A 14,410-nucleotide genomic window follows, 5' to 3' on the forward strand; every position below is an offset into this window, starting at 1 on the left:
TAAGTAATTTATAGATTACTTATCTGTGTGGTTAACATTCCTCTGTATGTAGCACTCCTGTTTCCATGAAGAGATGCTATGCATCAGACCTATGTTCGGTGTAGTTTGGTTAGAAAGATTCACAAGGAGATGTGACATAAACCATTCTCTATAAACCAACTTAGCAATGAAACATGTAAAATACAATATCCCCTCACAACATAAAGCTATTGTATTGGGAATGTGGAGGGTATAAAACAAGACTGCACATTGTCCTTTTATTTCCCAAAGTATCAAAATAAATAAATTCAAGTTCCTGTTATTTTAGTTTGTACACTATAGAGTGGGTAGCACATTACTTGAATCACTCGCCATAAGGCTGACATAACACTGTCAAACACATGACATAACTGTCACAAGATGGCGTAACAGATGACGTCAGGTTATGTCTAATGACATAAAACTCATACTTTCATTTCAGTTTTATGATAGCAACATCTGTCATAACATTTATTGATAAAAGTATGAGTTTAATATCATTCAACATCAACTGACTTCATCTGTTATGCGATCTTGTGACAGCTGTTATGTCATGTATATGACAGTGTTATGTTAGACTTATGACGAGGGATCATAAGTCTAACATAACCAAAGACAGTTTCACTGTCGTTTTATTGCCCTTCTGATCACTGATCTCCCTGGTAGAAAAATAAATAAATAAATAAATAAAAAAACAATTGTGCATGTGTCATTCAATACATGATCCTGGTGAAAATCAGTTCCGTTGCTCCTTCGAAGGAAGTCCGAAGCGGTTGGCCGCACTGGTTTCAAACATTCCCTATCTGGAGTTGTTCACTGGGACAGGCTCGGACAGACGCGTCATCAACTTCCAGCATGGGTTGAACCCATAATAAATCCAGGAGAAAAAGAACCTGCGCACATAATATAAAATAGATTCAATTAGCTAGAATGTTCACTTTCTATTATATTAAGCATGATACCTCATTCATTTCTACTTCATCATTCAAAACTGTGAATAGAATCAGTAACGGTAACATTACCATCTAATTAAATTTAAGCTTGTGAACAATGTATTCAGCTCATATGCTTAATTATGACCCATCACAAAGTTGAAGGCTCTTTTTACTTGAAAACCCAATGGACCTAGCACAATGTAGCTAGCTACATGAAATAAACTGCTCAGTTTAACACAAAATATAAAGATACAGAATGTGTCAATGTAATATTCAAACATTTCACAATACATTTTCATTAACCAACTTGGTTTTTTGAACAGTATGTGAGTCTATCAAAGAGAATTAGGCTTTAAACATTTGCATTTTCAAGCTAACACTGGGCTTTAGTTGGCCACATGGGTGGCTACGTTAGCTAAGGTTAGCTAGCTAACTTAACTAGCTGACTAGTTCCATGTAGAAACGGTAGAAACGTGGATAAAATACCGACAAAGCCTGACTTTTCACGTTTTGCTATCATATTTATAAAAAAGCTTTCTAAAGAAGTACTTAGTTCTATTAGAAAATGTTGAACATATTGAAAACAGCATTCTGGGTAATGCCCAGTAGAAGAAGATGGTGCGCTCTGATGAACATATAACACAGGGAATGCAGACTTCAAGTAAGAAACAACCTCAGAAAGTACTTCCTGAGAAAGCTTTTAAAAATATGATCGCAAAATGTGAAAATATTTGGTTATTTCATATCAATACTTGTAAGGTACTCTTTTATTAGCGACCTGACTATTAACCCATGGGAGCCAGGCTTTGTCTATCTTTCATCCACGTTTCCAAATCGTTTAGATTAATCATGTTACATATGTTTTAAAAATGATTAGTTCAAATTTTATTGGTGACTTACAACACGCCATCTGTATAAAAACAACTGATTTATTAATCATTTACAAATGTATTAAATAATTTTTTGGTAGGAGTAACCTACAAATCATATGTAAATGTTTAGTTAACATAACTCATTGTTTACCAATCATTTACACATGTTTTATTCATGAATAGTTCAATAGTTAGTTCATGACTTACAACATATTATCTACAGTATATATGAACAAATTATGTATTAATAATTTACAAATAATTTGTTCATGATTAGTTCATCAATAACTAGTAACTTATAAATGACTTATAAGGGACTGTTATAAACTTTTACCCTGGATCCAAATGCAGAAATCCTTCTCATCGGACGTGACCTGTTGTGAGGCCATAAGGTAAGCAGTCAGTTTAATGACCCTCATATTGCCCTATATGTCCAGAAGCTTGAGCTAGGCTAGGTCATCATAGAGGATTTGTACCTTGGCAGTGTTCAAAAGCCAGCAGAAGTAAGTGTTTTAAAAAGCAAATATCTTGAGCAATGGACACCCTAGCTCTCTGATTCCCTGTATGAACTGCATCAAGCTCAAAGAGAACTTTAACCTGAGAAACCAGCAGAAAGCCACCGCTCCTCTGCGTCATACACCAAGCATTTCTGTACAACCTACTGAAGACAGCTTAGGAGGAACAGTCTTCAGCATCCACCATATGTGGATCCTCTTGAAGATGATGGAATATTACATCCGATACCTTTCTGTTCCAAATTCCAGAGAGCCAGAAGCCCTTCACCTACAGGGTGAAGGCACTACAAGGCACTACTTGGCTGTCCAGCATTCCTTCTTCAGCCAGATAAATCAGCACCTGAAGAGGAAGCTTCATTTGAACTTCATTTGATCCAGAGTCAGATGTTGAAATATGCTCTAAAGTGATAACCCTTAGTACAACAGTGACCACAATTTAGCTAGGATCCGGTCGCTTTGAACATTTCTCTGAATTAAGAACTGAATTTCTTTGAACCGTTCTCTGATTAAGGCTACAGCTAGACTTCCTCACATTGCCCACAGCTTTGCCAACTCCACAGAGGCCCGCAGTTGTGCCTATATTAATGAGCATAGCTTAATGAGGGTAGTATGAACATAGCTTATTGGTCGTCTTACTCAGGCAAAGCTACAGAGAGATTAAACTAATCCTCTTCTTACTCCAAGCAAACATTATATTGTTAAGATAATATCAATAATATTGATAATATCAATATCAATAAGATATTGATCTGTAAGCAGATGGGTAAATCATGTCACAATTGCAAGGAATCTGTGTGGCCAAATGGAGACAGTAATTGACATGTGAAAAGGTGATTGGGAGGGAGAGACAGAGAAACTCCTGATACCAACAACAGCCAGGAGAATACAAGCATAGGTGATCAAAAGAACTACACAGTCCAACCATTTAGAGTTGAGTTGGTGAATAGGTGATCAAATGGCTACTCCGACCAACCATCTAGAATTGAAATAGTATTTAAGGTCACTGTTCTTACAAACCAGGATTGCATGCCGCATCCTTGACTCAATGCTGCTCAATGCTTGACTCAAGGCGAACACTCAAACCTGTCTCATGAGGTCTTGAACACTCTTGAACATGAGGTCTTGAGGTCAATCAATGTAAGGCCACTGGTGCCTGTTTCATCTGATCCAGAAGCTCCCCTCATCTTGACCCCTGCAACTTTCCTCACACAGAAGATTGGTGCAAGTTTACTCCCTCTCTGAGAGTTCTCCCAGGGAGACTTGTTCAAGTACCAGTGGAAGGCAAGCTTTGGCAGGCACATTCTGGGCCCGATGGTGCAAACAGTACCAAAACACATTACAGAGTTGTCAAAAAATGGCAAAGCAAAATACCTAACTTAAAAGAAGAGGGTGTTGTTCTCTTGAAGGGCAGTCAGTCAAAACGTAACAAATGGCCAATGGGAGTCATTGCAAAGATTCGTCCCAGTACATTACATTACATTACAAGGCATTTAGCAGACGCTCTTATCCAGAGCGACGTACAACGAAGTGCAGATCAAACACAAGTACAAGTGTGAAGAGGACCTGAGAGGACAGTACGGTTCCGAGTCCTAGTGCAACCATACAGATACAATCGGAACCCTTGAAGATCAACATCCAAACTAGCATACCACAGTTGGCAGCTAGAATACCCCAAGTACAACAATACAATACCACCGTGGGACCAGGACAGACAGCAGTCGTGAGCGAGAAGTGCAGGTGTGGAGAGGGGGAGGTGCCAGACGGCACAAAGTGGCAGAACGGAGGAGTCTTGCTGGTGTATAGATCTTGATAAGTGATTGAATATATACAGGGGCTGATCCCTTAACTGCCTGGTAGGCCAGCACCAAAGTTTTAAATTTGATGCGAGCTATAACAGGCAGCCAGTGGAGGTTGCTGAGCAGGGGGGTGACATGTGAATGTCTGGGAACATTGAATACCAGACGGGCTGCAGCATTCTGGATCAGTTGTAGGGGTCTGACGGCAGATGCTGGGAGGCCAGCCAGCAGAGAATTGCAATAGTCCAGGTGGGACAACACCATTGCTTGGACAAGGAGCTGAGTGGAGTAGGTGGTGAGAAAGGGTTGGATTCTCTGGATGTTGTACCGGAAGAACCTGCATGCCCGGGTCACCGTAGCGATGTTCTCGGAGAAGGACAGCTTGTTGTCCATCATCACTCCAAGGCTTCTTGCACTACGGGATGAGGTCACTGTGGTATCCCCTAGTGAGATGGAAAAGTCGGAGAAGGGAAAGGTTAGAGCAGGGATGAAGATTACCTCCGTCTTACCTGGGTTGAGCTTTAGATGGTGGTTGCCTATCGAGCTCTGGATGTCTCTCAGACAGGCGGAGATACGGGTAGAGACCTGTGTGTCTGATGGGGGGAAGGAGAGAAAGAGTTGGGTGTCATCGGCATAACAATGATATGAGATGCCATGAGCAGAGATAACAGGGCCAAGGGATCTTGTGTAAATGGAGAAGAGGAGGGGTCCGAGGACTGAGCCCTGAGGGACTCCTGTAACAAGGGGGCGAGGGGTTGACACTCTTCCAGCCCAGGTCGCCTGGGAGGACCGGCCAGAGAGATAAGATTTAATCAAGTCTAAGGCTGTGCCACAGATCCCTTTAGATGCCAGGGAGGCTAGGAGGATGGAATGGTTGACCATGTCGAATGCTGCAGAGAGGTCAAGAACGATCAGGACAGAGGAGAGGGAGGCTGCTCGTGTAGCCTGAAGGGATTCATTGACAGAGAGGAGTGCGTTCTCCGTCGAGTGGCCAGGTCTGAAGCCAGAGAGAGCTGGTTGGAGGCAGCTTGTTCAATGGATTTGGATAGAAAAGGAAGGAGAGATAGCGGGCGGTAGTTTTGAATGCAGGAGGGGTCCAGAGTGGGTTTCTTTAGGAGTGGGGTGATGTAGGCCCTCTTGAATGATGAGGGAAAACAGCCAGAGGACAGAGAGGAGTTAAAAAGGGGTGGCCTGTAGCGTAGTGGTTATGGTAAATGACTGGGACATGCAAGGTCGGTGGTTCTAATCCCGGTGTAGCCACAATAAGATCCGCACAGCCGTTGGGCCCTTGAGCAAGGCCCTTAACCCTGCATTGCTCCAGGGGAGGATTGTCTCCTGCTTAGTCTAATCAACTGTACATCACTCTGGATAAGAGCATCTGGCAAAATGCCAATAATGTAATGTAACAAGGGAGGTGACAAACGGGAGGAGGTTTGAGGGGATGGGGTCCAGGGCACAAGTAGTAGGGCGGTGGGAGAGCAGGAAGTGAGACACATCAGCATCTGTAAGGGGACAGAAAGAGGAGAAACGGGGGCAGGCACACAGCAGGTGCTGCTGATATCTGCAACCTTCTCGTCAAAAAATACTGCAAAGTCATCAGCAGTGAAGGAGGACTGAGATGGTGGGGGAGGTGTGCTGAGGAGAGAGGAGAAAATGGAGAAGAGTTGACGAGGGTTAGAGGTGGAATTTTGAATTTTTGTTTGGTAGTCATTTATTTTGGCAGTGGTGATAGCGGAGGAGAATGCCGCCAGGAGAGACTGGTAGAAAGACAGGTCCGATGGGTCCTTTGATTTCCTCCACTTCCTCTCAGCTGCACGTAGGCTGGGCCTGGAGGAACGTAGAAGGTCAGAAACCCATGTACTGGGAGGGGAGGATTGAGCAGGCCTGGAGACAAGAGGACAGAGAGAGTCAAGGGCTGAGGAGAGAGAGGAAAGCAGGGTGGAAGATGTGGAATCGGTGGGTAGTTTGGAGAAGGATTCAGGAGGAGGGAGAGAAGCGGTGACTCTGGGAGCAAGCGAGGAGGGTGATAGAGAGTAGAGGTTACAGCAGACTGAAACAGCGGGGATGAGAGAACGGGACGGAGGCAGGGAAGCAAGGGGGATGGAGAAGGAAATAAAGTGGTGATGTGTAAAGGGGTAACAGTGGGATTAGATCTAGAAGGTCTAGAAGGTTTCCACCCTTGTGGGTTGGGGGAGAGTGCTGCAGGGAGAGTTCAAAGGAGTGAAGTAGTGGTAAGAAGGTAGCAGACTGGGAGGCTTCCAGGTGGATGTCAGTAGAGTGGTCAGGAAAGTGGAAATCAATCAAGGTGGCCTGACATCAGACCACAGATACCTTCTCAAGACCCATCTTAGAGGTGAGACTTCTTCAGTCCCCAGAACATTAGGAGATATCTAAATATGTTAATGTGGCATCATTAAAGATGCCACACGAGGAGTGTGTTGGAACTGTTTTTCTTAGTTTATTCACTCTCCTCTAGTGACTGTGACATACTTCCTGTATCCATACTTCCTGTGATTGTGCTTCCTGTAATTGAATAGAAGAGGAGTTCCAATCAGGAAATTCCTTCTCTCCAGCAGTATCACAGCAAGGTAGTCTTGTGTTTCAGTGTGAGATAAATCTTTAACCGTCCCATTGTTGACAACCCTTTGAGTGGCATTATCTATAAGTTTATTATCAATTACATTCATCTGTGTGTTTTTCATAAATTATTGTGGGAATTTGGTACAATTGATAACATTCATGGAACATGTAACAGAGGCTGTGTCTCAAATTGCAGACTTGTGGACAAGTTAGCATGTAATTTTATTTGATTACTATTTGGTTGCTAACTTGGTTGAGAATTTCAATAGCAATCCAATAAATGCAGTTGGCTATCTTGGTGTGCTTTCTGGCAAGGACATGCTACCACTTCCACAAAGCAAAAATGCTGTCTGTTATTTAGTATAACTTGCCATCTACAAAACATTGGTCACAAATACATTGCCAACTCACGATTTCAGGCTCTGTTTCACAGTTTTTTTACATGGAGGGCAATGCATCTCACACTATAAATGTGATTTACTATTTTGGTGGGAAGCATTTAATCTCACATTAAGACAGCCCTGAAAATTGGCAATATCTGGCTAGATTTTAGCTGTAGAGTGAATGTTAATCTACTGATTTCTCCATTTAAATTATTCAAGGAACTCTTATTAGTTGATTTCTATCTGTGCCAAGCATCACGTTTCAGGTCTGTTTCGCCATGTTTTATGTTTATTCATGTTGTCTTAGTCACGTAGTGTCTTATCATGTATTATGTTAGTCTAGGTTCGTCATGTTGTTTAGTTATGTTTCGTTACGATTAATTTTCTTGTCATGTTTAGTTATGTTTCGTTACGATTTATTTTCTTGTCATGTCTAGTTATGTTTCGTACGATTATATTACCTTGTTATGTTGATTGGTTATCGTCTTAGTTTCGCTTTGTGTTATGTTTTGATTTATGTTTATTGTTACGTTAACTGGTCGTTGTTTATGCATACACTTTTACATGTCTTTCCGCAAACCTTGCGTTCCGCCTTTTCTCTCTCTCTCCTTCTGTCATTCACTCCCTAAGTGTTTCCATTTGTCTATTTACTAAAACTACTAACGCTAGATCAGGATTGGGTAGAAACTAACAAACTAATCATGTGTTCATGTTACCTTACGTTTCTCGTGCATGTCATTTACTAATTTACTAATGCTAGGGCAGGATAGGTTTATTACTAACGATTACTAATCTCCTTGTTAAACTCCTTGTTAAAACCTTGTCATCCATCGCACCTGTTTTCCATTTCCTTGCTACGCTCTAACTAATTGTCTACACCTGTCTACACCCGCGTTTATAGCCCAGTCGCGCTACTGTTCACTGCGAAATTGTCTGCCTCTAGTCTTACTACGCAACTCTTGAGCATTATTTTCTGATTGATTCACGTTAAGATCCTAGCCTGTTTTACCGACCATCGTTATTGATTTCTGTTTCGTTGACCATTGTTTGTTTTTGACCACGTCCTCGCCTACCGTCTTTGTACTTTTGCCTCGCTGATTGATTTATGGTTTCGACTTCCGCATCGCCCTCGACTACGACTCTGCCTACCGTCCGCCTATACATCTGCCCCGCTGACAGCTCTCCTGCTACCGGACCTCCCTGCACGTTTACCGACTACGAGTTTGCCTCTTCCCTCGGCACCGTGCTTTTTGTTTGTTTATCGTTTGTTTGGCTGGATCTACGTGTATGGACTTTGCTTGTTGTGACTACGCTCCTGGGATTCGTCCCAAATAAAGCCCTGACGGGACTTTATTCCATTATTGTTTCTGAGTTGTGCATTTTGGGTCCAACCCCCACGCACCCGTCTCACCAAGCCTGTGTTAGCAGATCTACATAAATCCAAAAGCAAGTAAACCAGAGCTATCTGATGTCTGCTGGGTTAATTATTGTAGTCTAAGTGAATATACGGTTGAATTTTATTACTATTAGCCAAACAATGTCTCATTAACATTGAATTACGGTACATGTGAAGTTTCCAAGTAACGTTAGTGCAGTACTGCAGAGATATGTTTAGAGAAACGCTCGCTGGCAAGCAAGCAAGAGATAGCTGTCCAGCCAGGCAGCAAGCAACATGGATAGAGATAGATCGCAAGAGAGTGATTGGAAAAAAGAATCCTTTGTATATTTCGGTACTAAAGCTGATCGCCGCAGACAACATGTTTGGACTCCACAGAACAGTGAAAGAGCTTGAGCAAGCTACCACAGAAGCTCTCCGCAGGATGGGGCATCTTCTTACATGGTCATGTGGTAATATTGCGAAGCCACAATGCATGTGCTGAAATTGACCAAGATTTTGGAATATTGAATCATTCCCAGGGGAGGCATTAGAAGGGATGGGATTAACTAGTCAAACCATTTTTTATGTAAAGTAATTATTGAGTTTATATTTCCATTGAGAATATCTGCCTATTTTTGGGCTTTCGCCAATGAATGGGGAGGACAGGGTTTCAAGTTCTTTTTGCGACTAGGCATTGCAATTCTCTCTTTAACCACTTGGGGTTAGGGCTTCACTTTGGGAGGCTTGTTATTGGTGCTTGGCCTCAAAGCACACTTTCCATTCCCAGTAGTCATCGCATTTTCAGAGCTGACAGCAAAGAAGAATTGTAAAAAAAAATATCCAGCAACAATATTTATATCATATGAGCAGTGGCCACAGGACACATGGAGTTTATGTACCTTTGCTTTTATATAGGTTTGTTCATACATACTAGCTTGACACTGTTACTGACAGGAGATGGCTATACAGTATTAAAGTTAAGATTACTTTCTAATACCACTATACCAATAATTGGAGACATGTGTACATACAGTGTACACAAAATAAAACTAAATTTATTAAAATCCCCCCAAAAACTTAACTTACTTACTTTTAGCCTTTTTTATAGTTTAGCACTTAATATCTCAAATTCTAAGTCAAGGATCAACCAGAACTACTATTATATTTGTGTGGGTACTTGTGGACAAGAATGGTAAAGATATTGAGAGGCATTCAAATTCCACATGAGTTTTTCCAAAGCTGCACGCAGATGTCCTCAAGTGTCCCCAAATCTCTCCAAATACAAAACATCTCTATATCTTTTTGTCCAGACACATTAATGATCCGAAAAGCTTATTGTTCTATGAAAACACATTTTTTGATAGAAAATTAACCTTAACATGTGTTTTCTATTAGAGTATGTTTTTATAAAGCATGCCAGTGTCCAAAAAGCTCTCCAAACAGGATTACTCAATCTAACACTTTCTAACCAATCTGCATCACATTTTAAATGGAACTTTATTCCAAAATTAGGTTAACCAGAGCCCCATTAGCCAGTACAATTACAGGTTTATCTTTAGCAAGTCCAAATTGTGTAATTACGCTTGTCTGTATCTTAATTCTGTGATGCAAGTGCAGTGATATTCCTAAACTGTCTGTCACCTGAGAATGACTTATTATACCTTGTTGGAAAGGGTAGGAAACCCCGTAATGTTTTACATTAGTTTGGTACTAACAGCATTTGCTTAGGCATAGTCCCAGCAAAAATATAGTTATCTCGAAAATGGCTGAATGGATTACGAAATAAACTTCAATGTTAGTCAGAAAACAGTTGTAGGTTCATAATGAGGTGGGATATTTGGTTCCATAAATATGTCTGTATCAAATAATATGCAAAACACTTGTATTTCTCCCAAACAGCAAATGGAATAAAACTGAGTTAAGAAAAAAACATTTTATTCATGCAACTTCTGAAATATATATTTCTGTTCTTATATTGGAACATGATTTTTTCACATAGAGAAATGGTATCAAGGATTGTTATAATATGCCTTTTATTGTCTGAGTCTGTGGCCAGGTCAGGGTTGTAAACCATGAACGTAGTGTAGGGGTGGGGGAGCTTTATTGCCCTGCTTTGCAGATAAGAGGCTGATAAGAATCTAAACAGCTGTTCTCCCTTTATTATATATATTAATTTATTTGTGTGTGTTAGTATAAAAGAACACATTTGAGATTTCCAAATATTAATTTTCCAAAAGATTACATTTTACAGAGACATTTTTGTATTTAATTTAAAGAAGTAACATATTGCTGTAGCAATTGACTACTTTTTACAAAAAAAGTAAGTAGCCAACCAAAGTCTACAGAAGAACTGTGGCAAGTTCTCCAACATGCTTGGGACAACCTCCCTGCAGGATAGCGTTGGCTATCTCAAAGAAGTGATGCAGTTTTAACGCCGAAGGGTGGTCACAAAAAATATTGATTTGATTCAGTTTTTGACTATTCTGCCAAATTACTCAAATGTATAGTAAGTTTATTTAGGACCTTTCATTTAATTATTTTTGAAAGAATCTTATCAGTATAGAATGTTATACAGGTGCCTAAGACTTTTGCACAGTACAATGTTTATTTTACTGAAAAATATATACAGTGGGCTCCAGAATTATTGGCACATTGGAATTATTTTCTCACTAATAACTTGGTGCATATGTCAGCTTCTGGTAGGTCGGGTGGGATGGAGAGAGTCTGAAATTACATTAAATTACATTATCTCTGGCATAATAGCCTCCTTTACTATTGAATGTGTAACAAGTGTTCATTGCATTTTAATTGAAATTCAATCTCAACCTGAATTGAAGGTGTGAAATAACTGGTTAAACATGTTTACCTCAAAACAAATTTGGAATATAACTAAGTGGAATTATTTGCAAATGGTTCAATAAACAACCTGACACAAGTATTTCTGATGCATGAATTTATTGGTCTAGTACTACATTTTTATAATTATTTATAAAATATGTACAGCAATCGATGACATGATCAGGACAGCAAAATAATTGTGAGCCCCACAATGACACAAAAAAAAAAATTAATCACAAACTTCAAGACCAAAACCAAAACGTTAGTGCAGCTCCATTGAGTGAAACCTGTGCACCTGCCAATCTCCCTTGGTGTCTCATGACTAAGAGGGCAGGTTCTATACAGAGCATTGAAAGGAACAATGGAGTGGAGAGGAGAATTGCCATGACGCACTGCCATTTTGTGTGACCTAATTTCACATTGCTTCATGTAGAATAAGAGGTAATAAGAGGTCTTGTGTATCTCTTATGCTGGTTTGTCTTGCCCATGTGTTTGTAGCCAGACCCTGATTTCGCAGTCTTGGAGTTTTAACTCTAACATATCCTGTGCTGCCCAGGCTCTGTTTGGTGCAGGTGAAGGTCTTGTCAGGTGAACCTGACAGAGGAGCTGATACAATCTTAAAGGGACAGCTTAGAAATGGGAAACTGTTTTAGCAGTGGATACAGCCAGAATCACCACATAGCAGCTTGGCTTGATGTCCTGCATTCGCTATAAGCAAGACAGCAAACACATGGTTTGTGAGCTGTAATGACATTGCTTTGTAAAAAATATTGTCCCTTTATGCTAACAGAAAGTCAGAGCTTTGGAGAGCTGCAACAACAACACTGTTCATGTTAAGAGGGTTACATGATGTTTGGGAAATATCAGCACATATTTTCAAAGTCAAATCAATATATTTACATTTTAAAAATGTATATATATCCTTTGAATCATAGAAATATAAGCTTCTTTGAAACAGTTCATGAAATAGTGAAAAGGGTGAGAACTTCCTGATCTGAGTGAGGGTGGAGACAGATGGCAGTTCCTATGCTGGAGAAACAGAAGAGACCTCTGTCTTGCTTGAAGATACAGAGGAAGACTCATCATCACCCAATGGGTTCTTTCCACAGAAGAGTGTAGTCAGCATGCAGTTACGGAACTGCAAAGAAAAAGAAAGACATTCAGAAATCAGCACTACATGTTCGTATGTTATCTTCCAGCGTATATCTTGTCCTGGAACATAATAACCTGATACAAGGACTGAATTGAACATATTTGATCCCCATTGCTGAATGTAATGCAGCCCTCTGGAGCATATCCAGAGTTGAATATCCATGCCTTGCGAGTGTCTTATATCTATATTCCCATGAAAGCTAAGCTCACCTGTTTGTTTAGGAGCACATAGATGATGGGGTTGAAAATGGCTGAGGTCTTGGCGAAGAAGGCTGGTACAGCCATGCTCTGGGCAGTGAATGACATTCCCTTGTTCATGAAGATGTAGCCAGCGTAGCTAGCATAGGGGCACCAGGCCAACAGGAAGCCAAAAACCATCAAGATGACCATGCGTGTCACTTCCTTCTCTGCTTTCTGGGTGGAGGCAGATTCCTGCTGTTGAGCTGCAGCCTGGGAAGAGAGAGGATAGGACAGACAAACAAGGTCAAAATTGTCGTACAAGAGTGAATCATCTAAGCACACAGGAAATTGTTCAGTTTGGTACAGCTACATTATAATGCCCATCTATACTGTTAGCCAGATAAAACAATATGTTTGCACCTTGTTATTTTGTAAAATGAAAATTTTGTAACTAGCACATTAAATCTTTTCAGGGCGCTCTCTCTCAGGGCTCAGACTGGAAGCGACAGCAATGGCTTCACATCCCAAAACAGTTATTTGCTCCCACTTGCCCTGACAAATTTAGTGTGATTCTTACCGCCTTGACTGTGCAGACCAGGCTGCCATATGTGAAGAAAATGAGGAAGACAGGCACACAGAAGTGGCAGCTGAACATGTACATCACATAGGACTCATTGTTGTAGTCTGGGTTGAGGGTGTAGTAATCAGGCCCACAGGAGCATTGCAGGCCCTCGGGAATGTACCTGTGTTGGAAGGGAGGAAAGTACAGATCTGTAAGTGATATAAAAATACAAATACAGTGTGGGCTGCTGATTTATCATCAAATGTCTGACCTACCGGGACCAGCCAACAAGGGGTGGGGCAGCACATGACATAGCCATTATCCAGGTGAATACAATGCCAATCATAGCATGGGTGGAGGTGAATTTGAAGCTGCCCATGGGTTTGCAGACCACTATGTATCTCTCAACGGCCAGTACCACCAGGGACCAGAGGGCCACCTGACCTGTGCAAGAAAAACAAGATGACAGTGGTTAACTGTACAGCAGGGACTGAAATTCTACCAGTTACAGTCTGGCTGGTTTCCCATACCGTTTATGAGTATGATTGATTGCTCAAAGTATTGCATTAACAGTGAAACGAGGTCATCAAGGCGGGATATAATCCTTATAAAGTCTCAAAAGTAAAGTATTGCACTTAATTTAATTTAAGCAGGGATTTCTGACTTGAGTTGTAATTCCCCATTAATTGATTATGTTCTACACATCCAGCAAGGTGTAAACACGCAAGAATATAATTGAAGGATCAGTTAACAAAAACAACCTGGTCAGCACAGCAAGTTGTATTCTATAGCATCTTTTGGATGGTTAAATGTCTCACCTCCCACAGTTGACATGAAGCCTTCAATGGCACAGCCCATTGGCCCAAAGACGAAATAACCATTCATGGCAGTGTAGAAGGTAATTGTGAATCCAAAGATGACCATGATCAGACCAGCCACGGCCAAGTTGACAAGGATGAAGTTGAGAGGTTGCCGGAGCTTCTTGTGCTGTGCAGTTACCACCAGTGTCAGGCCATTGATGGGGAAGCCAAAGCAGATGAGGAAGAACATGTAGACAGCCAGCAGCTTGAACTGCCATGGGTCTCCTAGGTAGTACTGGGGGTATTCGAATGGGCTCCTCGCCAACCCCGTCCGGTTGGACATGGGGATATAGAAGTTTTTACCCTCAGTGCCGTTCATCTTCACTTATGTGGGTTCTTGA

At 41.1% G+C, this 14,410-nt stretch overlaps 1 protein-coding gene across 1 annotated transcript; it reads right to left on the bottom strand.

The window, feature by feature from the left end:
• Positions 1 to 12,318: 12,318 nt before the first annotated feature.
• Positions 12,319 to 14,409, bottom strand: LOC133138090 (green-sensitive opsin-3-like). Its single transcript, XM_061256543.1, has 5 exons — positions 14,028 to 14,409; positions 13,485 to 13,653; positions 13,225 to 13,390; positions 12,678 to 12,917; positions 12,319 to 12,453 (listed from the first exon to the last, which is right to left on the bottom strand). The coding sequence occupies exons 1-5, from the start codon at positions 14,386 to 14,388 to the stop codon at positions 12,340 to 12,342; spliced, it is 1,050 nt and encodes a 349-aa protein (XP_061112527.1). The 5' UTR covers positions 14,389 to 14,409; the 3' UTR covers positions 12,319 to 12,339.
• Between the last annotated feature and the right edge of the window lies 1 nt (position 14,410).

Source organism: Conger conger, chromosome 10 (assembly GCF_963514075.1).
Source record: "Conger conger chromosome 10, fConCon1.1, whole genome shotgun sequence".
In the NCBI taxonomy this organism is placed as follows: domain Eukaryota; kingdom Metazoa; phylum Chordata; class Actinopteri; order Anguilliformes; family Congridae; genus Conger; species Conger conger.

What these genes read in the sequence shown, in the direction of transcription:
- LOC133138090 (XM_061256543.1), bottom strand. Translation starts at nt 14,388, where the DNA reads ATGAACGGCACTGAGGGTAAAAACTTCTATATCCCCATGTCCAACCGG. An exon ending in CTTCATGTCAACTGTGGGAG is followed by an intron (nt 13,654 to 14,027) that starts GTGAGACATTTA and finishes TTTCTTGCACAG; the next exon opens with GTCAGGTGGCCCTCTGGTCC. An exon ending in TGGTCTGCACAGTCAAGGCG is followed by an intron (nt 12,918 to 13,224) that starts GTAAGAATCACA and finishes CTCTCTTCCCAG; the next exon opens with GCTGCAGCTCAACAGCAGGA.